Genomic DNA, 23,680 nt, shown 5'->3' on the forward strand with positions numbered 1-23,680 from the left:
CAATAGATACTCATAAATCTTTCGTCAATTAATTCCAGTGCCCTAAGTTTAACCCTCCTACATTTGGTGCACTCTCTAAATTTTGCATGCATCCACAACTTGTTTCATGACACAAAACAAATGACATCAAAACATGTTTCACTCCCATTAAATTAGAATAGCTTACGACCCTAAACAAATTTTTAAATAAATTCCAATTCAAATAGTTTACACCAAGAAACCATAAACTCATGGCTGTTCTCAGGAACTTAAAATTATTGATAGCATAAAAGCACAACCCCATGTCAGGCCCGAGCGATTACAACATATTTGAACTAACAAATCTAAAAAATCATAAACCCAAATCCCCCTAAAACCGAAAAACGATGAACCCAAATTAGAATCATTATTAAACCCTATACCAAGCCCGAACCATGTACTTCTTAAACCCAAAATAACTCAAATTCAAAATAAACTTACCCGTTACAATCAATGAAAGACCTTCGGCTAGTTCTCTTCTATTAACCATTCCGACAATCTTGAAAATTTGCACAATAATTTCCCAATTTCGAATATTTTCAATCCCTTCTCCAACAATTCCCTATAAATTTCAATTGATTTCCCTTTTCTCCTGAATTTTTTTTTCTTTAACGAAATTGTTTTTGCCTCTTCAATTTCTTTTCATGTTTTAGTTGGTTTTTTTGACACATTAAATTAATTTTTGTCGGATCATACAGTGAAAATTAATTATCCATTAAATGGAAATCCAGTCAAGTCCAATGAAGCATCATAATAGGCCACGTTAACTGTCCCGTTAAGTCTGTAACAAAAAATGAACGCTGGTGACTAATTTATCACTTTTTGTAAACATTAGTGATTGGTTTGTCACTTTTAAAAATTTAATGACTGAAATGTTATTTTAATCGAAGTTTAATGATTGTTGGTGTAGTTTTCCTAAAAACAAATTTGAAATTAATAAAAGTTTATTTATTCACCGTAGCATTCATGAAGTTTTGTTAATACACTTGAAAACTGTTGTTAGCCTTGCAATATCCAGGTCAAAATCCCCTGGCAAATGCGTCGAGAAAGGGAACATTTCACGTCGAAATTCGATCATTTTCTGCAATTAAAAAGAAAATGCCATTAAAAAAGAAACCTTAAAACATGACGTGAAAGAATAAACAAACACAGAACCATCATCTCAAAATGTAGATGATATCAAAATTTATATAAATAAAAATAGCCTAAACACATAAGAAACTAAAAAATACATCAACATGATACGGGCATACAAATTTGCTTAGTGACTAGTACATCCATAACATTAGATGATAGAACCTAATACAAGACTGCAATTAACCAACCTTCCTTGCATGCTTGCTACAAGCATTTTGCCAAATAGTTTTAAAAGAAAAAAAACTACCATAAACAGCTGAGAAAAATAAGAACCTAAAACCGTTTCCTCAAAATTGATCCCAGCAATTGATGGCATGGATGATCGATCTGGTCTTTTCAAGCACAAAATTTGAACACCAACAAGAAGCTTACTCATAGTAAAGCCTCTGAATATTCAAATGCAAAATTGATCCCAGCAATTGATGGCATGGATGATCGATCTGGTCTTTTCAAGCACAAAATTTGAACACCAACAAGAAGCTTGCTTATAGTAAAGCCTCTGAATATTCAAATGCCTGCAAAAAAAAAATGCAGCAGAAACATTAGCAGGCCAGGTACTAACATATGCAGAAATGACATCGTGTCATATGACTGTAATTTGCAGCAAGCAACAAGGATTAGTATTAAATGACAGACAGCACTAATTTGATTAAGAACTACATACATACACGCACATGTATATATTATAACACTAAGTCAATGCATAAATACCTAATAAATGAAGAGGATATGAGGGAAAAAACACATACAGTGCAAATGTTCAATGCTTCTTCAGGAATCCAAGCAGTTTTTACTGGCATGCCTTAATACAGCCTACCAGTACACTCAGAAGAACCACAGTAGCATATTTTCTTCTTTATGTTACCATTCTCATCACGGACCTGATCTATCATATAATTGTAATGATATGTCAACTCTTGCAAAGGAGGAATATTCTCAGCTGCAAAGAACATTATGTGCGGGATTCTCATATCTTCATGGTCATAAAGGACATTTTGTGCATATAAATTAGGTGAACAACTGTGGTTTATGAATCTCCCAATATTGCCACATCGTGCAGCATCAATGGTGAAACCACTTTCATGTACAACTTGGCAAGAACTTGAATGCGCATCAGGCAATAGGTTTGAAAGACCATCCCAGAGAGAACTGTCAATGTTATTTCCAATATCAAACAGATACTCATCATTCCCTTTTCTTTCTTCAGCTTCCCTATCTTCGAGGAGCTCTCCAGCATACTCACAGATAAAAGTTCCAGAGGAGATAGAATTTAGGGATCTAACACCCCAGCCTCTTGATTCAGTTTTAAAGATTTCAAGCTGGATTTTTATGCCATGTTGGCTGACTCTATTATAGCAAGAAGGAGGACAATTGCAGTTAGGACCACATTCATAGACAAGGGGCTTTGCTTCAACAATGGCCCCATTATGGTTATACGGGATCTCTCCTTCATTCTTCATCACACAAGAACATTTCCCTAATTCTGAACATCCTTTAGTGCAACCACAACCTTTGGGAGGAATAGGGCAGCACCAGTCAGGGTAGATCATGTGGCATACATACTCAAATGGAGGAGGTTTTTCACTATCTATGGTGTTTATAGCAGAAATTGGGATTACCTCCTTCCCTAGTGAAATATCATGTACGCAGAGCCCCTCCCGCACCTTAGATTTCTTGACAACTTTCCATGTAAGCTCCGGTTGACCCGGAATTCTGACCAACTTATATTTGTAGACCAGCTTCCCATGTGGTCCTGGTTCTTGCTTAAACTCCTCCACCGAATAAAGTCCATCATAAACATATGTCTTACCTCTAGCTTCCAACAAAGTAGACGAAGACTTTGTTTCACCACGAATCACCCTCACTGGATTCTTGACAAATCTGCTATTTGCCAAAGCAAGGTTTCCTCTTTCAAGCTTTTGGTCCTCTGGTTGCTTGCCTTTCTGCATAACATTTCCTCCCTGACCCATGTAACACAAGACATCTGAATTATCCAAATCATTCTCATAGCCCCCGGAAGCTATAATACTGGTAGCAATTATCTTATCACCTTGCTTTACATAATCTATACCACCCTGACTCTGGCGATGAAGGCCAACAAGATTGAGCTCAACAAAATACTGAAACTCATCACCAACTTCAATACCAGGAACAGGTCCTATGATTTGTTTGCCTGTGTTAACATATTTCCCTTTTTCTTTGAGAATCTTTGCAGCTAGAATATCTATCCTCTTAGGAGCCTTTCCTTTTTCCTTCATCTTGGATTCTTCTTCCTGTAAGAGCTTTCGAAAAATGGCTTGGAATAAGCGTAATGTCTCTCTCACTTTGTTCCGAGTAGTCATTTCATCATTATCATGATCCGACCTACTGGGGCAAGGCGGAAGACTCACATCATAACTGTATGATCTCCAAGCAAAATTATCATTTTTGTGCAGCTCATCCTGCTCTAAGGAGTCTTCCTTGTTCCAAACAATGACCTGACCTTGATGAGCCCTTTTTCTGGAAGAACTCTTCCTCGTGGCATTGCTCCTCTTTTTTCTTTTTAATGAACCACCAGCCAGGTCAGCTTTAAAGCTGATTTTCCCTTGTCGATGAGGAGAAGTTGATAGAATTTCTTGACTCCCATGATTCTCCTCCAGCAATTGATCCCCAAAAGCAGATAAATCAGAAAGCTTTTTCTCAAAACTGTTGCCTTCTTCATTGACAAAAATGCAATCCTCCTCCATCAATTGACCCTCAAAAGCAGATGAAACAGAAAGCTTTTTCTCAAAACTATCTCCCCCTTCATAGACTACAATATCACGTATAGGATTTTCCTCCAAACCTCTACTATCATCCCTAGTCTCAGTTACTTTCTCAGAGTTGCTATCAGGTTCATTTGGAAAAGTTTCACAAGAAGGCTTGATGTTGTTTTCATTCGTATTTTCCACATCCTCCTCCACATCATTCCTGGAAGAAGCTTCTTCATAAGCACCTCGCTTTCCCACTTTTTCAGAAGCTGACTTTTCAGGTTTAGTTTGAATTTCTTCTACAGGGAGCCTAGGAGAACTACCTTCTACTTTACCATCCAGAGCATATATTTCCTGAACATCCTCTATCGCTTGTCTCACATCAGTACATAAGGTCTTTTCCAAGGGCTTCTCTTTATTTACAAACTTATCTAGATTGAAACCCTTGTTCTTTAGAGAGGTAAGCCATTTCATGCGCTCCTCATCACTAAGAGGTGGAGCATTTCTTCCACAAAATGGAGGGAAGTGTCTAACAACAGTGACTCCTTTCCGAGGACGATAGTTTCTTGCTAAACTGCTCTCACCAGGATGGAACTCCACACCATTTTCTGGAACCTCCTCTTCAGAAATAGCAGCATTCTCCTCAGGCAAATCCTTCTCCGAACCAGAAACTTCATTTACCGAACTCGTCGCAATTCTGGATTCTCCTGAAAACTTTGTTTCACACTGAACCTTATCTACAGAATCAGGCAATGATGCTGGGTTTTCAGACTCAGACACTGCCTGCCCTTGTGCTTGCTCACTTGGTCTAGTCATTGATGCAGCATTCTCCTCAGGCAAATCCTTCTGCGAACCAGAAACTTCATTTACTGAACTAGTCGCATTTTCAGATTCTTCTGAAACCTTTGTTTCACACTGAACTCTCTCTACAGAATCAGGCAATGATGCTGGGTTTTCAGACTCGGATACTACCTGTCCTTGTGCTTGATCACTTGGTCTAGTGATTGGTGCAGCCACCCTGCCGCACCCTGGCGGAAAATCCCGAACAGCCGAAACTTTACGCTGCTTAAATCTGGGGGCAGGGGCTACGTGTCCTTTTTCAGTTGGCACCCTTCCTGATCTTCCCTCAGAATGGCTACTACTTGCCACCATTGATATCTCTTTATGCAACATATTATCGGAAACCCCCATTTCAACTCATAAATTAGAATTGCACAAAAACAACCTAAGAAAACAATAATATTAATATCATTCAGCTGCTATTAGCTCAAAGATTAAACAAAAACTAACCTAATTCTCTATTCTCTAACCATGAATAAAGCTAAAATCAGAAAATAATGAAAACTAACCTACTGCCCATGGGACTTTAGTTTCTCAAACTAGCAAAAAGAGCTATCTTAACAATCAAATCAAGCCACCAAATAACCTAAAGCTATGCCCCGATACTGAAGAACATGTCAATCAAAAACATGGGGGGAAACGAAGCAAATAGTAAATCCCAAGGATGAAATTCAAACTCCGTATCCAACCAAACAGTAGCAGAGGAGGAAAAAACACAGGGATAAAATAATAATGCGCTTCATAAGTCTCTTTTCTCGTAACCTCTCGAGGACCTAAAGACAGTCAAGAATTATTTTTTTTTTCTTTTTCCATGTATAATGTTTTCCAGAACTCTTTTTGGAAACCAGACTCAGAGAGTCGAAGCTCGATCTTCATAAAAATGGGAAAACATATTCCAAAGGTGATTCTTTTTTTCATTATGAAATCATTTAAAACAAATAATAATAATAATAACACACATCAAAATCCATAATAATTTGCAATCGAATTAAGAGAAGTAAGAAAAACCTGAAAGGGAATTTAGAAAAGGTGAGATAAAATGAGAAAAGAAAGAAATTATAAATTATATACAATTAGGATGGAATAATCACCATTAATTATCTTCAAACCATATGGCCACTTATAGACCAAAGTGTAGGAAGAAGATGAGAGAAATTGTCGAAAACGAGAGAGAGTTGTTCTTCTGCTCTTCAGTTTCATTTTTTCTTTTAACTTTAAAAGGGTCAAACAGCAAATTAAAAAATATATGGTTTATTTTAAATTTCATCCTTTACTTTACAAAAAAATGGAGAATTAATTTCTCTATTTTAATCTTTTTAAAACTTAATCCTTATATTTTGGCTTGAATATCACCTTGACATGTTTTTCTAATTTCGCATTAGGGTTTTTTCACTTTTTACTAATTTGGTACCTAATTTTTTTTATCCAATTTGATATTTGATATTATATAAATTACTTCAAAATACCAAATTAGAAAAAAAAATACCAAATGTGTTAAAAAAAAGTGTATCAAATTACCAAATTTGGTACTTAAAAAAAATTTAAGTTCATAAGGCCTAGACGTTATATAGATTACTTCAATATACCAATAATTTTATTTTTTATGACTAGTAAAATTAATTTATGTATGACCCACATATACTAGATGACATAATTTTTTTTCCTTTTTTATATTTTAAATGTTTAATTACTTTTATATTTATTTTTTATCTTAAAATAATGAATTTCTTTCTTTTGGGTTTTAAAATTTATATTTTCTTATTCAATATTAATTCGTTAAACATACCTCAAAACATAATTTTTTAACACAGTTCCTCTAATACTAACAATATTTTTTGTGGAATTGAGGGCTTTGTGAAGATCAAACTATACTTTAAAGCATGTAATCCCTCTTGAATCATTCATGGCATTAAAAAACAAAATAACCTCAACCCCAATGAAAACTAAAATTCGAGCATATTGTTTAGTGAAACATAGAAAACTCCAAATAAATGAAATAATTCTTACTATTAAATTTCAAGTCATTTGTCACATGTCAACAATATATTAGCTATTTCTGTCCCCTTGTAAAAAAAAATTAACATCATTAGTTTTTTAGGTACTTTGTATGACATTTGATAAGTTTAGGTACCAAATTAACCTAAAAGAAAGTTTAAGTACCAAATTAGAAAAAAAATATCAAGTCCAAGTACTAAATTGGGTTAAAAAAAGTCTAGGCATCAAATTAGAAAAAAGAAAAAGATGTGTCCAGTTCAAGTACCAAATGTGAACTTAAGCCTTATATTTTAGTAAAATTGAGTAACATTGTTTTTTTTTTTTAAGTTTTATAAATACAATCTAAGCAAAATACAAATACAAGTTCAAACAATCATAAAGTAGAATCAAACTATTATAATATAAATAAACTAAGGATCAAAACAATCATAACTAAAATCGACTAATTAAACTAAAATTCACGCATCATATTATTTTTTTCTAGAACACAACAACAACTCATTAAAAAAATAATAATTTAATAATTTATATGTAATAAGTTAATAACATTTGATATGTAACATCCTCAAAACCCCCTTGGTTGTAAATAATATGAGATAAAATTTTACCGAAATAAGGTATAATATCAAAGAAAATGAAAGTTGCAATATATCAAAAGAGAGTTAAATTAAGAAGCATGACATGATGTATTAAGGAAGGGACTAAATCGTAAATATGTGAAAAGTTTTGGCTCAAGTATAAATGTTCAAAATTTAGGGAATCGAAGTGTAAAAATGAGAAAGTTGAAGGACCAAAAGTGAAAATAATCCAATTTATTAAGATATGGAATTAGATGCAGGGACCAAATTGAATAAGTGAAGAATTGTGAGGGACTAAATCGTAAATTTTACCAAATTATTGATGATTCAAGGATAAAATTTTGAAAAATCATAAAGGGTAAAATGGTCAATTAGCAAGAGGGAGAATTCTTGAATGTAATGATGACGTTGATGATATTTTGGTGATTTTTTTTAAGTAATTAGTTAAATATTATTTTATTAATATTTTCCTTAGATATTTATTATTATTTTATTTAGAAAATGGTAGTATAAAAAGAAAGGAAGGATGAAGGAAATTTATCATCCTTCCAACGTGAGTGAAAAGGTGAGAAATGAAGTTTTCTTTTCTTTACAATTTAGTCTTTTGCCATGAAAACTTACATTTTTACCCAAAATTTTTGAAAATTTCCTTAGATATTAAAGAGAGAAGATGAAGTAGAGATTCTAGAGGATATGTTCATCAATTTAGAAGAAAATAGTAGATGAAAGTGGAGAAAATGAGAAGAAAAAGGAAGGAAAGTGGTGAAGATGAGAAATGCATGGAAATGAAGAAGAAATGAAGAAATTCTTGACAAATGAGGTAAGTTTCATACTAAACCTACTTGTATTTCAATAGATTGAGTTAAAGATGTTTTGAGTGAGATGTATGAAACATGTATTTAATCTAAATACTAGAAATAGAAAGTATTTGATGAAGAATAGAGACTTAAAACACTAAATTGGTAACAGAGAATGTGATTTGCATGGTGAAAAGTACTAAGATTAAGAAATGAATATGTAATCTACAAATAAACATAAGTGACTAAATTGTATAGTAATCCAAAGTATAACAATTATGTGTGATTGAATGAAAGATAGTGCAAAGAACCTTGGAAAAGAAAATATTTTCATTAAAATAGTTTGGACAACAGTAGTGACTTAACTTTGAAAAATTCACCTAAAATTATAGAAATTTAGTTAGAGATTGAATTAAATATAGAATTAAAGCTTATTAGTCGAGTTTCATATGGAAGAAACGGTGAAAGAAACGAGATTTTATAGTTTGAGATATATTAATTTTTGTGAAATAAGGTAGGAGTGGGTTCGGGTTCTCCTGTTTTGATTTTGGAAAATCATAAAAAAATGTAAAAAAATTATTATGGGTTTAAATTTATATTTTTAAATTATTAATGAGTCTATTTCCAATAGGAACAAACAAAAACATCATCCAAACCCTGTACTAAGAGATAATTTATTTTTAGTAAAGAAAATTCGAAGCTGTCAAGCAACAAAACATGGGCAAATTTGAAGAATTTACTGTACTAATTGGCTAAATTATAAATTTTGAAATTTTTATGGTCAAAAAATATATTTGAGTCTAGTTTCAAAAACATCAAGCGGATCTTAATTTCGAATTCTGCAGCTCAAGATATAAATAATTTAGTGACTATGCCTCAAGTGGACAGTTTTGATATGAACACATAAGTAAATAGTGGGATTATAGACAATGTTACATATAAGCATCTTATATACAAAAAGCTAAAGATTCTAATAAATATATACATAAAGGATGTGGAATGGAGAGGAGGAGGAGGAAAAAAAATATAAATATATATATATATAGTAGATGAATTTGAAATGTTTCGAAATGGTTGTAAGTGATGGAATGATTAATACATGTGAATATGTTTAAACGAATTGATAAAATAATAAGTGAATAATTTTTAATTGATGTGATATTGAATTCTTGTTAAAATTTTACGAAGAATTAAATTGATTGGCACAATTTAGAAATAAATATGAAATATACATAAAGTGGATAAACTACTTTGAAAGTGCAAGTCCTCCAATGGTCTTATTTGTAAAACTTTAATATTTGGGTTAATTTTATAAACTTTGTTATCTTGGATTGAATATCATGTTTTTATGAGGACTTGAGATTAGAAATAGATGTAAGTGGATGATATGTAAAATGAAGTGGCGGTTATGACATCTGAATACGATTCATGTAATGATATAAAAAAATAAAAATAAAGCGTGGAACTTGTAGGAAAATGGAGACGACGTCACGATGACAAGTTCGTCATTTCACGATGTGGAAACCCCAACGTCGTGACGACAGTTCAAATTTTTTTATGAACTATACAATTTGGCCTTTGATCAATTGCGGATGTGTTAATGAGCTCCTTTAACTCATAATTAGTTCTATCGTAAATTCAATTATTACTGAAATGAGTTAATGATCTATATTAATTAAATAATATGATACATTGATCTGAAATTTTTAGTAGTTGCTTCGGCAATGAATGTGACATCTTGATGCCTTGATTCGGCGACCAGGTCGGGTACGGGGGTGTTACATGACAATTGAAATTTATGTCTACTCACAATTACACTTAAAATTTGAAAGTTGATATCAATTTTTAATAAATTAAAAGAAAACAATAGCCTCCTTTAACTTTGGTAAAATAAAATAAAAAATTCAAATTCAAAAACTTAACACTAACCTCATGGCATTTTAGATAAAATGGATAAAACAAATATAATTTACATGTAACACCCCTAAAATTGTTATATTTTAAAAGTAATAATAAATTGATATTGTGTATAATTGATTTCTCGATAAAGAAAAATAAGAAAATGAAAGTGATAAAAGAGAAGGTTGAGGAGTGTCAAAGAAAGTTGAATTTAAAATTATGTTGTGGTATACTAAATTAAAGTAAGGACTAAATAATAAAGATGTAAAAAGTTTTGAGGTTCAAGTACAATTATTCAAAATTTGAGGGGTTGAAGCATAAATATGAGAAAATTTAAAGACCAAAATGGAAAATAACCCAATTTCTTATGAGATGAAACTGATGTGCAATGACCAAATTGAATAAGTGGATAAATACGAGAGACTAGATCACAATTTTATCAAAAGTGAGTAGTGATTTAAGGATGAAATTTTGATGAAATTTTGAAGAAACATAATAAGTAAGTAAGAAAAGTGTTAAAACATGATTGGTTGAATATTTTATTATTTTATTATAAGATATTTGTTAATATTTTATTTAATTAAAGATTAATATAAAAAGAAAGAAAGATGAAGAAAATTCTTCATACTCCCAACGTCCATGAAAGAGAGAAGAAAGAAAATTTTGCTTTCTTTACAATTTGGTCTTTTAATAAAAAATTCATCATTTTCACCGAAAAATCAAAGGAATTTCCATAACCACCAAGAGAGAGAAATAATAAGGAGACTATGGAGAGTAAAAATATCAATTTAGATTCAAGAAAATAGAAGTTGGAGAGTGTAACAACCTGTTTTTTTAGTGGTGTCGGAACCAGTGGTTTCGGGGTCACCAAATTCGACAAGTAAGTTCGTAAATATTATTATTTAATATTTACGAGTCAAATGTGATTTAAAAAAAAAGTTTTTGATTTGATAATTTATGTTATATAAGTGATTTATTAAGTTCAAATGGTTTTAGAAAATAATGTATCGGGACCTTGTTTTTATAAACTAAGCCGTAAATATTTATAAAAATATTTACGGAGTGGCATTAAGGTAATATTAAAGTTCCGTTAAGAAATTTCAACGTTTCGATGGTTAATTAATTAAAAAGGATCAAATTAAAAAAATACATTGTCGGGACCTCGTTCCCGTAAACCGAACTCGTAAATATTTTTGATAAATATTTACGAAGCTAGTTGTGTAGTTAATTAGGTTTCGATTAAGTGAATTTGCTTGAATTAAAAGTAATTAGGTATAAGCACTAAATTGCATAGAGGGTAAAAATTGAATTATAGATTAAAGAAAAATTAAAGGGACTAAAGAAGCAATTATACCATTGTTATTTAATGAGGCAATTTATAAATTTAATATATATTATAATAAAATATGTTTTACTTAATTATTAAGTATATATTATATTATATTATATTATATTATATTATATTATATTATATTATATTATATTATATTATATTATATCATAATAAAACAAAATAAATAAAGAATAAATAAAAAGAAAGAAAGATAGAAACAAAACAGAAAGAAAGAAAGAAAAAAAAGGAAAGAAAGGAAGGAGAAAGCCACGGCCTTAGGGGCTTCAATTGTTCAAAGTTTAATTGGTTAGTCAATTTAGTCCTTTTTCTTCTAATTTTTATGGTTTTAGAATCTCAGTATTAAATACTACCCGACCCATGTCAAAATTTTAGAAATTATTGAGTTTTTAAATGTTTTTAATGTTGAATAATTTTAGTATTAGGGATTAAATTGATAGATTTTTAAGTTAGAAGTGAAAAAGGATTGAATTGTAGAATAAATTGTAAATTTTGAGTAATAGGGACTAAATTGTGAAAATTTTGAAATTTAGGGATTTAAATGAAATTAGAGAGTTAAATCTAGTTTAAAGTGGAAATTGAATGAAAATATAGAATTGATTGTGAAGAAATAAAATTAGTCTTGGTTTAGGGACTAAATTAGAATTTAGACAAATGTTGAGTAAAAATTAAAATATACAATATGCAATATGCAATTGAATTGTATTGTATTGATGAATTTTAATTGTTTTAATTTCGTAGCTAACGTCGTACAGGAATCCTCGACTAAAAAGGGGAAAGATAAACTCGACAAGGAATAGCTCAAAATTTCTAGTTTGTATTTTTATAATCCGAATTTAGTTGTTAATTGTTATAATTCAATTTAATGTATATGGTAAGTGTTGAGGTGAGAATTATTGTATTTTGCAATTGAAATAGATTGATTTAGTATGTGATGAATTTATTGAATTTATATTGATTGAATTGGTATATATATTGAATATATTGATTATTTGAATTGAAATGAATATTGATTGTATTTGAAAAGTGAATTGAAACTCTATTAACTGTATCGGGCTAAGTTGGATATAGATGGCATGCCATAGGATTGGAAGAGTTCAGGAATTTCTTCGACTTTGAGTCGATGAGACACTAGGTGTCAATTTAATATTTCGAATAATCCGATGAGGAATTGGGTGCCAAACTGGTGTGTTTTGGTTGGATCCGTGTATTCGTCTGAGTCCCAATCGTGTTAATAGGGGTAAATGAATAATAAAGTTTTATAATTGATATTGAAATGGTATGGTATGAAAAATGGAAGTGAAATAGTGAATTGAAAATAGAATGTGAAATATGTTGTAAATATATGGAATGTATGAGTTATATACTCATGAAATGACTATGGAATGGATATTGCAATTGTTTAATGAAATTTGAAATACATTGTGAAAATCTATTTATATAGCAAGTATGAGAATTGAGATATTTGTGAAACAAATGAAATAATGGTTGTTATACTAATTAAATATTAATATGTGTTTATATTTCAATTGTATACTTGTAATTTCTTATCTTTAAATATTCGGATTATAGAAATACCACTGAGTTTATACTCAGTGCACGATTTTGTTTCCCGTGCGCAGGTTAGGTACTTAACTTTTGATCACCGATTTAACATCCAACAACGACCCCGAACTCAAATGTGGTGATGTTTATCCTTTGTGTCGACATGTCCTAAGGTGTCTAAATAATAGTTATTTTGTGGTTTGATTGTAAATGAGGTTATAAGTTTAATTTTGGTTGGTTTTATACATATAAATATGTGTTTGTTTTTGAAGTCATATTATGGCATGATAAATTGAACTAAATCTAGATAGGTGCATGTGAATTTAATTCTATGTTTAAGTGCTCATGAACTAGGCAAAAGTGATTTGGATTTGAGATGTTTATAATTTGGACTTTGATGACTTGTTTTGATGATATGAAATGTTTGAAATTTCTATCCGTTTGATCTGTAAACTCCGGTAATGCTCCGTAATCTGGTTCCGGCAAGGGATACAAGTTGGAGGTGTTACACAGAGAGAGAAAATAAAGCTAAAGCTTGATTCCAAGAGAACAAGGTATGAATATTAAGGTTTCATATTATTTTCAAGTTTAATATTGTTAGAAAAGTATGGAAACGATGTTAAGGTAAAGTTTACTTTTAGAAAGTTCTATGTTTTTTCCATGTTGATGAAGAAAGAGAATGAGAAAATGAATTAAGTGATGAGGAAAAATGAAGAGCAAGTGATTTGAAGTAGGAAAAGGTAAATACCCATGAATTCTCTTGTTACTAAGGATTAAAATGTAGGCTTGGTGAAATTTTGTGGTAAATTAGTAAAATAAAGTGTGTAACAATCTAATATGTGAATAAATAAAATATGATAAAAGCTTAAAGAATGTGTTATGAGATTATGAAATATGCATTAAGTATTGTAACATGTGAAATTGTGGAAAAATATGGAATTTTTATTATGACAAGGACTAATTGTCAAACTTGAGAAAATATGTGGATGAGATAATAGAAGTGAAATATATAAAAATTGATATGTGAAATAAGATATTAAGATAAATTATATGATTAAAGTGTAACAAGAAAAAAAATGATTTAATATGATTAATTAGTGAATATTGAACTTTTATATCAAAAGGGACTGAATTGAAAAGTTATGAAAGTTTACAAGAAAATATTTAATAAGTGAAGAATGTTGTTAAGAATACAAAAATACATGATTATTATAATTCAAATTACAATTTTTCTTTAAGTTGTGAAAAGATAATGATTAAATTTAAAAAAGTGTAAAATTATAGTTAAATTGTGAAATATTATATTGATAAATAGAATGTGTAAGAAAGTGTGATGAAATAGTAAATGTATGAAAAGTGAAAGTGAGATTGAATTGCAAAGAATAGTGAATGATAGAAATAATTATTAAATTGTATTTATTATGTGAATTATTTTAATGAAACGAAAGAATTTTGAAAAAGAGAAATGACTAAATTGCGAAATATGCAAAAGTAGTAAGATATATGTATTAAAGAAAGTTGGAAATTTTGTTTATGAATTGTTACAATGTGGACTAAATTGATGTAAGTCCAAAGTATTTAAATTCTATTTTGAAATAAGGAAATGAAATTGATATAATCACCCAAGTAGACGAGATGAGAACTAGTGGGATATAGATGGCTAGGGGTGTTCATAGTTCGATTAAAATCGAATTAACTGACCGAATTGATCCAATTCGGTTAATCGGTCAATGGCCAAATTTAGTTCGGTCGGAGGTCGGTTAATGAGTTTTGGAATTTGGTTATATGTTAATTTAGTTCGAAATTGAGTAATTAACCGAATTAACCAATTAACCAAAATAAATAATATATTATATATGATTGTTAATGTAACAACCCATTTTCTAGTAGTTTCGAGACCACAAATCTGACAAGTGAGTTCGTAAATATTATTATTTAATATTTATAAGTCAAATATAATATTATATAGAATTTTGATTTGATAGTTCCTACTAATTGAACGAATATTTAAGTACAAGTGGTTTGTCCTTCTAGTCAAGCGATTTTGGAAAATGAGGTACCAAGACCTCGTTTCTATAAATCGAGCCTGTAAATATTTATGTTAAACATTCGTTAAATATTTATAGAGTTACTATATTAGTGTGTTGAAATTTGGTCCAATAGTTTTAACGTTTGACTAGTTAATTAAAGAAAAAGGACTAAACTGTAAAAATTGCAAAATTCACTCGCTATTGGTTTTTTATTAACTAAATGACTTAAATAATTAAAGTAGGAGGATTTATGTGGTAATTATACCATGATGCATGTTAATGGACGGTTAAAGGCCATTGATTAATGAAAATTAACAAATTTATTTAAGGTTAAATTAGTAACTAAATAAATGTAAAACATAATGAAAATAAGCCAAAAGTGTCATCTTCTTCATATCACCATTTTGTGACCAAAAACCATAGGAGAGAAATCTTGGAGAATTCAGTTAATTATATCCGTTGCATGTAAGTGTTTTTTTAATCGGTTTTTCGTAAATTTTATGTTTTTGAGATTGTTGCAGCTTAATTTATCTAGCCCAAAGACTAATTTGTGATTCTATCAAAGTTTTTAAAACTTTTCATTGATATTATTGGAACTTTTTAGTTATTAATATATTAGTTTGAAGCTCGATAATGAGTTTGGACTAATTTGTAAAGTGGTTTTGCATAGTTTTGAGTTTAGGTATTAAATTATTAAATTGTTGAAAATGACATGAATTTCTTGTAAATTTCATTACTTGAGGGCTATTTTAGGATGATAATGGATCCAGCATAATAGTTTTGGACTTAATTATGAAAAAAATAAGCTTGTTCGATTTTAGGGACTAAATTAAATAAAATGTAAAAGTTTAGGAAAATTATGAAAAATGGCAATAAAGAAGTCATGTGCATTAAATGAATTTTTGAAAAGTATTTGGGACTAATAATTGAAATAAATTATTGTATAGATCAAGAACCGGTAGAAAATCGTAGAAAAGAGAAAATTACTGGCTAGTCCCTGATATTACTATCTTTACAGTTTAGCCTTGGTAAGTTCATACGGTTTGGATTAGTATATTTGAAATGCTATATTGATTTTTGGGTTGTGAATTGTTGAATGTACATGTATAATTGATTTGTTATAAACTAATACAAGGTGAGAAAGTAATTGAATTGTGAAGTGTTATATGATGATTTGTAATGAGCCCGGGTGAACATAGGATATGATACAATTGGCATGCCAATAGGTTATTTTGCATATTGTACAAGATTGACTTGTGATGAGATGACGATTCTTGACTTGTTATTATTCACTGAATATACTGGAGTCCAACATTTGTTACGGATTATTAAGTTAAATTTATAGTAATTTTGGCATATTTCTAGGGGCGAATGTAAAGCCTACGGGCTTGGCACTTAGTGCCCAAGCGTGTTTCTAGAGGGATGTTAGCCTACGGGCTTGGCACTTGGTGCCCAAGCATGTTATTGGTTGGATTGGCTTTGTTGAGCATCCTAGCGTGTCTTGGGTGGATAACCACATATCTGTATCTGTTTATATTGTTCATCAAGCAAATTTTCAATGGTTAATTGACATGTTGATGATATGTATTTGATATTGGGTTATGATGCATTGTTGATAACTTTTATATGTTCTCATGATTTTCGATACCATATCATGACTTAGTAATGAATGATATTGTAAAAATGAGATTATTAAATGCTTTGTATATATGAAACTCACCTATTGAATGGTTGTGGATGACTAGATTAATGTTAGCTAATGAACTTGTTAATTATTAAACTATGATTATACGGTAAGTTGTATTGTTTCAACCTATGAACTTATTAAGCTCCTTAAAGCTTACTCGTGTCATTTTTCCTATTTTCTTGTAGATATCATTTTGCGAAACTGGGCAATCGGATCAAGTAGAAGATCACACTATCCCACTATCTCTCGATAGACTTTCAAAGCATTTAATTTGGGATATGTGGCATGTAATAGGAGTAGTTTGTATTTGTTTATATGTGTTCTTGTATATAAGTTGTATGTTTGAGATTGATAATGTGGTTGATCATGGATTGGTATGTGGTGATATAATGGTTGGAAATGTTTTGAAAGGTTTCTTGCATGGTGAATGGTATGGTTGGGTGTTAAAGTTATATATATTGGTCATTGGATACTTGATGCATGATTAATGGTTGTGATAGTAAACTTTGATTGTTGGTTTGGAAATGTTCAAGTTGAATAGTTGAATTGGTAAATGTGTTGATAAATGCATGCTAAGATATATAATAGTATAATTGTTACTTGATAGAAAAATTGATCGTATTTGTCATTATGGTACATTACATGACATAGTTTTGCTAGGTATGAGTTTGATAGAAAATGAAGTTGAGCATTAGGTTAAAATATTGTCTGTGAAGTTGCCTTATAACATATTGGCTAGAAGTAAGGAAATGGCATGTTTTTGTATGTTTTTAGTGTGATTGGAATATGTTGAACGATTGGTTAATGGTATACTCGTGGCCTAAGTAAGCATGTAATTGTATGACTTGCATTCGAAGGCATATTCAGGTTCACACAGGCTACCACACAGTTTGATAGAAGGTCATGTGCTTTACACGGGCATGTGCTCTCTTTGATTTAGGTGTCAATTTGGTCACATGGCCATAGTTTGTTACAAGGTCTAGAGACACAATTGTGTGCCCCCACCTACATAGTTTTAGTCCTCGCACACGATTGAGCAACATGGACATGTCCCATAGCATCACACAGCATCAAGCTGTCACACGGCCTGGCCGTACAACTGTGTGACCCCTTTTTTGTTTTTACCTTACTTTTCTATTTTGTTTTGAATTAGTCCCTGCTTGATTCTGAATCGATTCTAGAGTTCCATATGCTCAATTTAAGTCTCATTTTTGTATGATTAGCATTATTATTGAATGTTTATCTATTAATTAATGATTAAATTGAATTTTGAATTGAAATTGTGTATTATTGACTAGTTAATTGTCATAGCATCCCGTAACCCTAATCTGATGACAGAGGCGGGCAATGGGTGTTATAGTTTAACTTTTTGTTTGGTTGTTAACTTTCAAGATTCATGTACTGTTTCTAATGTCTTATTTGTTGTTTTCACATCCATTTAAAGATTTTTGAACTATTAAAGAAAATAAAATAAAGATTAGCAATGTATTTTTTTATATGTTTTATACTTATTTTAATCAAAAGACAAAAAACATATAACTTTCGATTAATTCGGTACCAAAATATTTTGATTTGGTTAATGAATTTGAAAAAAAATTTGGTTCGATTAATGATTAAAGATTTTAACATTTTGAGTAATTCTGTTAATTGTAATTCGGTTTGGGTATTAACCGAACCAACCGTTTGAACACCTCCATAAATGGCACACCATTAAGGAAAATTTAGCGCGTTCTCTATTTTGAATATGCACTTTGGTGTTGTCCTGTTCTAAATACGTACTTGGGTGCTGGCTTGTTCTGTTATTACACTTCGGTGCATTACTATAACATTTTTGTATATCCTATGTGTTATGTTAAGTCTACGTTGGGCCTCTGTTGAATAATAAAAGATAATGATAAAATAAAAACTTATGGTAAGCAAGTTCTGATAAAAAGTTTATGATACATAATGAGATGACAAGTAAATGATTCTGATAACATTTTTTGTTAAACAGTGAAGTGATAATGTAGTGAATTAGAGTGGTAAAAGTTTTGTTCCTGTCAATCCATGAAAAGATAAAAGTAGTAAATTATCATATTAATTAATCCTATAAATTTGGAATGATCTATTGATTGTTAAAATATACTATGTTGATTATTAAGATATATTCAAGAATTGTAATAGTAATAATATTTTTAATATATAGAAATCAATGTAAAAATGATATTTGGATTCCTGAGTACTTAATAAGCTTTCACGAGCTTAATACATGTTTTAAACACGTAGGTGGATAATCAAATTAAATTTCTAGATTTAGGTTGGGATTTCAACGCATCTCATCTCATTACATCACCAAGGCTTGAAAATGGTATGGATTTGATATTTTGGTTTTAGAATATGGCATGTACATAAGTTGTTGCAAGTGCTATGATATAATTTGAGTTTTATAATGATTAATTGATCTGAAATTGCCAAAGTTACTCTGGTAGCGAATGTAACATCTCGGTGCTTTGACCTAATGTTCGGGTCGGGTATGATGGGTGTTACATTACTTGTGTTGTATAAATAAATAATAAAAAGTTGTGAGTAAATGTATTATATATAGAATTGCTAATGAGTTAGGTTATCCACTTGATCACTTCAAGTATAAGTTATTTGTTGACACATTTAAAGGCAATGAAAAAATTTTGTTGCTGAAACAATGACCACAACTCAATCACTATTTCATTTTCATACTTGCCTATTTTCATAGTTGGCAAATTTTAGAAAAAAAAGATTGGGCTATTTGTTGTGGAGATATTTGGGCAAGTTAGAGCCCAAAACATGAAGACCAATTGAGTTAGAATTGAAGACTTGAAGATTGATTCTTGTGTTTCAAGTTTGATTACTTGCGAAACAAGTAAAGTCATTTTCTATAGTTAAAGACATTGGATTGCATCAAGATTCTTATGGAATTATTATCTTGTGCTGATTTTTAACTTGACTTTATAGAAAAGTGATTAGACTATGACTCTTATGTAAGCAAAACTTAAGTAGTATATAAACTTAAGTTCTGTCTATGTTAAATATACCAATAGATAGAAAGAACATTTGATCTGTGCATTGTTTTTGTAAGCAATCAAGAGTCTTTTGTATTGCAAAACTAATTTTTCGATGGGGAATGTGGTGCCCCAAACCCGACTACGATGGACCGACTCGAATCTTAAATGTCACATTAGCCACTTACGTGACTCTCCTTACCAATCACCCAACATACCAATCACTTTCATGCTTAATCAAATAATTTAAAACATACAAAGCCTAAAACATGCTTCGTCTATAATAATACAACAAAATAAAAGAAGAGGTATAAATGTCATTTTACACAACATAGGCAAAATACTTATAATTTACAAAGTCCATCTGAAAAGTGCCTTGGGCATTTTATTTTAAACTATATTTGAAATATTCAATGCAAAATGATAGTTAAAACTTATTAAATTTCAAAATGAAGTTTAAGGACTAAAACATAAATTTTATGAAATCAAACATAACACTTTGAAATTCATAGTATAAAACATTGTCTCGTAAATTTTCAAAACATTACGTGGTGTTTAAGGCCTCCAATTTAGTTGTATAAAAATCAGGACTTATTCGTAAAGTTATTAAAACATGCCCAGTTCACTTAGTAGCCACGTCGAGACGACGCGAAAAACCAAGTCACGACATCACCTGGAAAGGTTTGCTTGTACTGAGAACACGATAACGACGTCTAAGTGAAATATATTGCAAAAAAAATTGCAGCATTAGCATATGACACTTTGACACTCAAATACACATACCCTTTTATGATTTCATGCCAAAGCACCTATTCTAACATATCATATGGCCTACATAGATCATATAAGTCATGCTCAATCACCCAAGATTAGACATTAACATGCTTTGACATCCAAACTCATCAACTATACTAATATACTTTTCTAAAGTCCAAAAACCATTACTCAACATACCAAATTTGCATATAAGGCAATTTAAAGTGCATTATAGGTACATACCTTGCTATTTGGTCACTTTACATCTGTCCAAACATTCAACAAGTCATTTAAGCATTTCTAACCATAATTCACTAAGGCACATGCATACAATCCAACATAAAGCCTAGCCATACATCTACCATCACTCATGCACCAATCCGAGCAATAAAAAAATCAACAAACTAGTTATAAATTCCTTAAATAGTCCATAGAAAGTTCATTTGCAAACCAAAACAAAATTAAAGTCTAGTCCATAAAAATAAACCCACATTGACATCCCTTATTGCCCACTAAAACCATCTCACATACATAATTGAGTTGGTTTGCCTTGGGATCACAAGCTTGCTCACTTCACCACTCCAATCAAGCTATTTCTCTGCAGAAATAAACAAAAGAGTGTGAGCTTAAACAAGCTCAGTTAGTTCTCAAGATGCTACAACAAACCACAAAAACAAAAGTTAAAAGCAAGCATGCTAAACTAATTTATCACTTAGTATTTTCAAATATCATGTCATGTTAATACATTGGCAGCTTATGAATATGAAAATGTATACAAATACCTCTCATTGGATACTTAGATCTCCATCACACAATGACTCAAAAGAGCCTACATGTCCCAAGTAAGTGTAACATTAAGCTAACACTCTTCAACACACCAACATGTCCCAATGAATGGAACAATGCTCTACATTCCCTTATCCCTCCAAACATGTCTCAATAACAAAGAATATATATAAGTACTCAAATTTTATGGCATGCCAACTATATCCAATGTTTTTAAAAGTTCATAAGGCCAATATATCCATTTCACACATTCATTTTCTAGTTTATGCATACTCACACACATATATCACTTTCACATCACTTTTCACATATCATATCATGCACTTTCAAGTGCAAACACTTGCTCATTGAGCCACATGCACTTACATAACAGATGTGTGTGCATAAAACCAGTTGTCCAAATCATATTCAGACATGTATTCACACACATATAATCATATTACTCACTTAAGCATATTATAACTCATATAGGCTTTATTTGCAAAATATCAACCTCAAGTAATAACACTTACTCTTAGGACTTAGATTAGGTGTTTGGACCCCTTAAGCCCTCCTTTAACTCACTAATTGTGCATTAATCATAGCACACCAGACCACGCACCTTGATCAAGCTTTTCTTCAAAGCCAAAGCTCAAATAAGCTTTTGTTTGCCTTTTTCCTTGCTTATAGAAGCTTCCAAATGAGTTGGCTTTTTACATACACATTAAACATAGTAAAAAAGGCATTAAAAATAACAAAAAAAACACAATTAAATCACTCTAGAACCACATATCAAAGCCTTTCATTCACAATATTGAAAAGGTAGCTAGTTTTGTCGAAATAGATATTTAACCACTCAAATCTCGTTTCTAAGCTTAGATTTCGACTTTATACATCCTAAATATCATCTAATTATATATCTAAACCATTAATTTGATCTAATTACACAGATCTAATTTTTCCAAAAAATCAAGCTCACATGATCATTAAAAAAAAGGGAAAAATTCATTTTGTTTAAATTACTTAATGATTTGTTAAATCAAGTTCAAATACCTTTTAATTTGATCAAAACGAGTTAGAAATCACTTTAAAACATAAGCTTAGCTTAGTAATATGAGATCTACCATTTTCAAGCTAAAAAATGATTTAAATTCAATAAATCTTTGAAGATCTTGATTAAATCAATTAAAACTCGAATTGAAATAACAACACACTTAGTTTAATCATAATAAGTCAGAATCTCATCTCAATTTGACAAAAACGACGAGTTGAGGATAAAATTTAAGCTAAAGCATTTGAAGGATAATGGTGAAATTGAAGGAAAAAACTCGGGTATTCTTTGAAATTAAAAGAGGAATTCGTGTTTGGAAAGCTTGAGAATCAATTTTGGGAGAAAAGCTCTGATTTGGTGTTGGAGAAAATTTTGATTGAAGGGGAAACTGAAAGGGAAGGGACGGTGGGTTTGTCAAATAGGCAACAAATTTCAAAAATTGGGCCATTGCCCATTTAAATTCCTCCAGTTTCTTCTTTTTTTTTCAATTGAGTCCTTATTTTCAATTAAAACATGCTTTCTAAATTATTTTCAAATTTGACCTCGTTTTTAAAATCCATTTTAACCAAATTAATTCCTAAACACTTAATTTTAATTTCTAAACGTAATTTTTAATTCTAATTATTTTAATATTTTATTTTATTATTCCTATTTATTTTAATTATTTAATCTAACTATGGTTTTCGGTTCACTAACTATTGGTTTTCAAATATGATTATACTAACCCAATTTTTGGGATGTGATAGGGAAACTTAGTGAGAGAGTAATTTGGTCTTTGTACAATGGTGAGGTTGCTACATTGGTGAGAGTTAGATCGGTGTTATGACTTAAACCATTGGTTGTATAATGAGAAATATAGTGGATCACTGCTCTGGGTAAGGCCTTGTAGACGTAGACTAAGGTCGAGCTGTGTTAACAATCTCGATGTTGATCTTTATGTTTTTTGCACTTTTTATTTCATGGTTGAAATTTTGGCCATAGTTCCAAGCACAATTTTAACTATAATTTCTGTTTACAAAGTAAGTGCCCACTCGTTTCTACTCTATTCAAGTAATTCAATTCATATATCAATTTTATGATTAACAATTTAGTACTTATATTAAAGCCCATATTATCCAGTTCCGTACTCATGGACTAATATTTCGATATTACATCATTAGACACTCACGAATACCTAGTGCTTAGACCCTCCAAGAATTAGAGTATTTTTCTTAACTCTCAGGGAATTGGAGAACTTTCCCATCCTTTAGGAATACATAAGCTATAAGGAAGGTATCAATCTATGTTCATGACCTTCCGGGAATTGGAGCATTGTTTTGATTAATACATTGGCGTATGCTCACAATCTACCCAGAATTGGAGCTATTGATAGTACTCGACCCTCAGAGAATTGGAATTATTTATGCGATATCATTTAATAATGCTTATTCATTGTCAAATAGCCTTCTTATACTTACCCAGTCTTTCATGAAATTAAGCATACCT

General features: G+C 30.7%; 1 protein-coding gene across 3 annotated transcripts; it reads right to left on the reverse strand.

Annotated features, from left to right (window-relative positions):
• Nucleotides 1-947: 947 nt before the first annotated feature.
• On the reverse strand, nucleotides 948-5,956 carry LOC107929390 (histone-lysine N-methyltransferase, H3 lysine-9 specific SUVH6). 3 transcript variants are annotated; one of them, XM_041098553.1, is made up of 4 exons: nucleotides 5,816-5,934; nucleotides 1,905-5,109; nucleotides 1,429-1,670; nucleotides 948-1,099 (listed from the first exon to the last, which is right to left on the reverse strand). In XM_041098553.1, exon 2 carries the CDS (start codon nucleotides 5,073-5,075, stop codon nucleotides 1,959-1,961), a length of 3,117 nt encoding a protein of 1,038 aa, XP_040954487.1. In that variant the 5' UTR covers nucleotides 5,076-5,109; nucleotides 5,816-5,934; the 3' UTR covers nucleotides 948-1,099; nucleotides 1,429-1,670; nucleotides 1,905-1,958. The 3 variants fall into 3 exon arrangements, with proteins under 3 accessions (XP_040954487.1, XP_016716285.1, XP_016716284.1); XM_016860796.2 differs by having other exon boundaries at nucleotides 950-1,099; nucleotides 1,528-1,670; XM_016860795.2 differs by lacking the exon at nucleotides 948-1,099 and having other exon boundaries at nucleotides 1,181-1,670; nucleotides 5,816-5,956.
• Nucleotides 5,957-23,680: the final 17,724 nt, after the last annotated feature.

The sequence above is a fragment of the Gossypium hirsutum genome, chromosome D08, assembly GCF_007990345.1.
Source record: "Gossypium hirsutum isolate 1008001.06 chromosome D08, Gossypium_hirsutum_v2.1, whole genome shotgun sequence".
Lineage (NCBI taxonomy): Eukaryota > Viridiplantae > Streptophyta > Magnoliopsida > Malvales > Malvaceae > Gossypium > Gossypium hirsutum.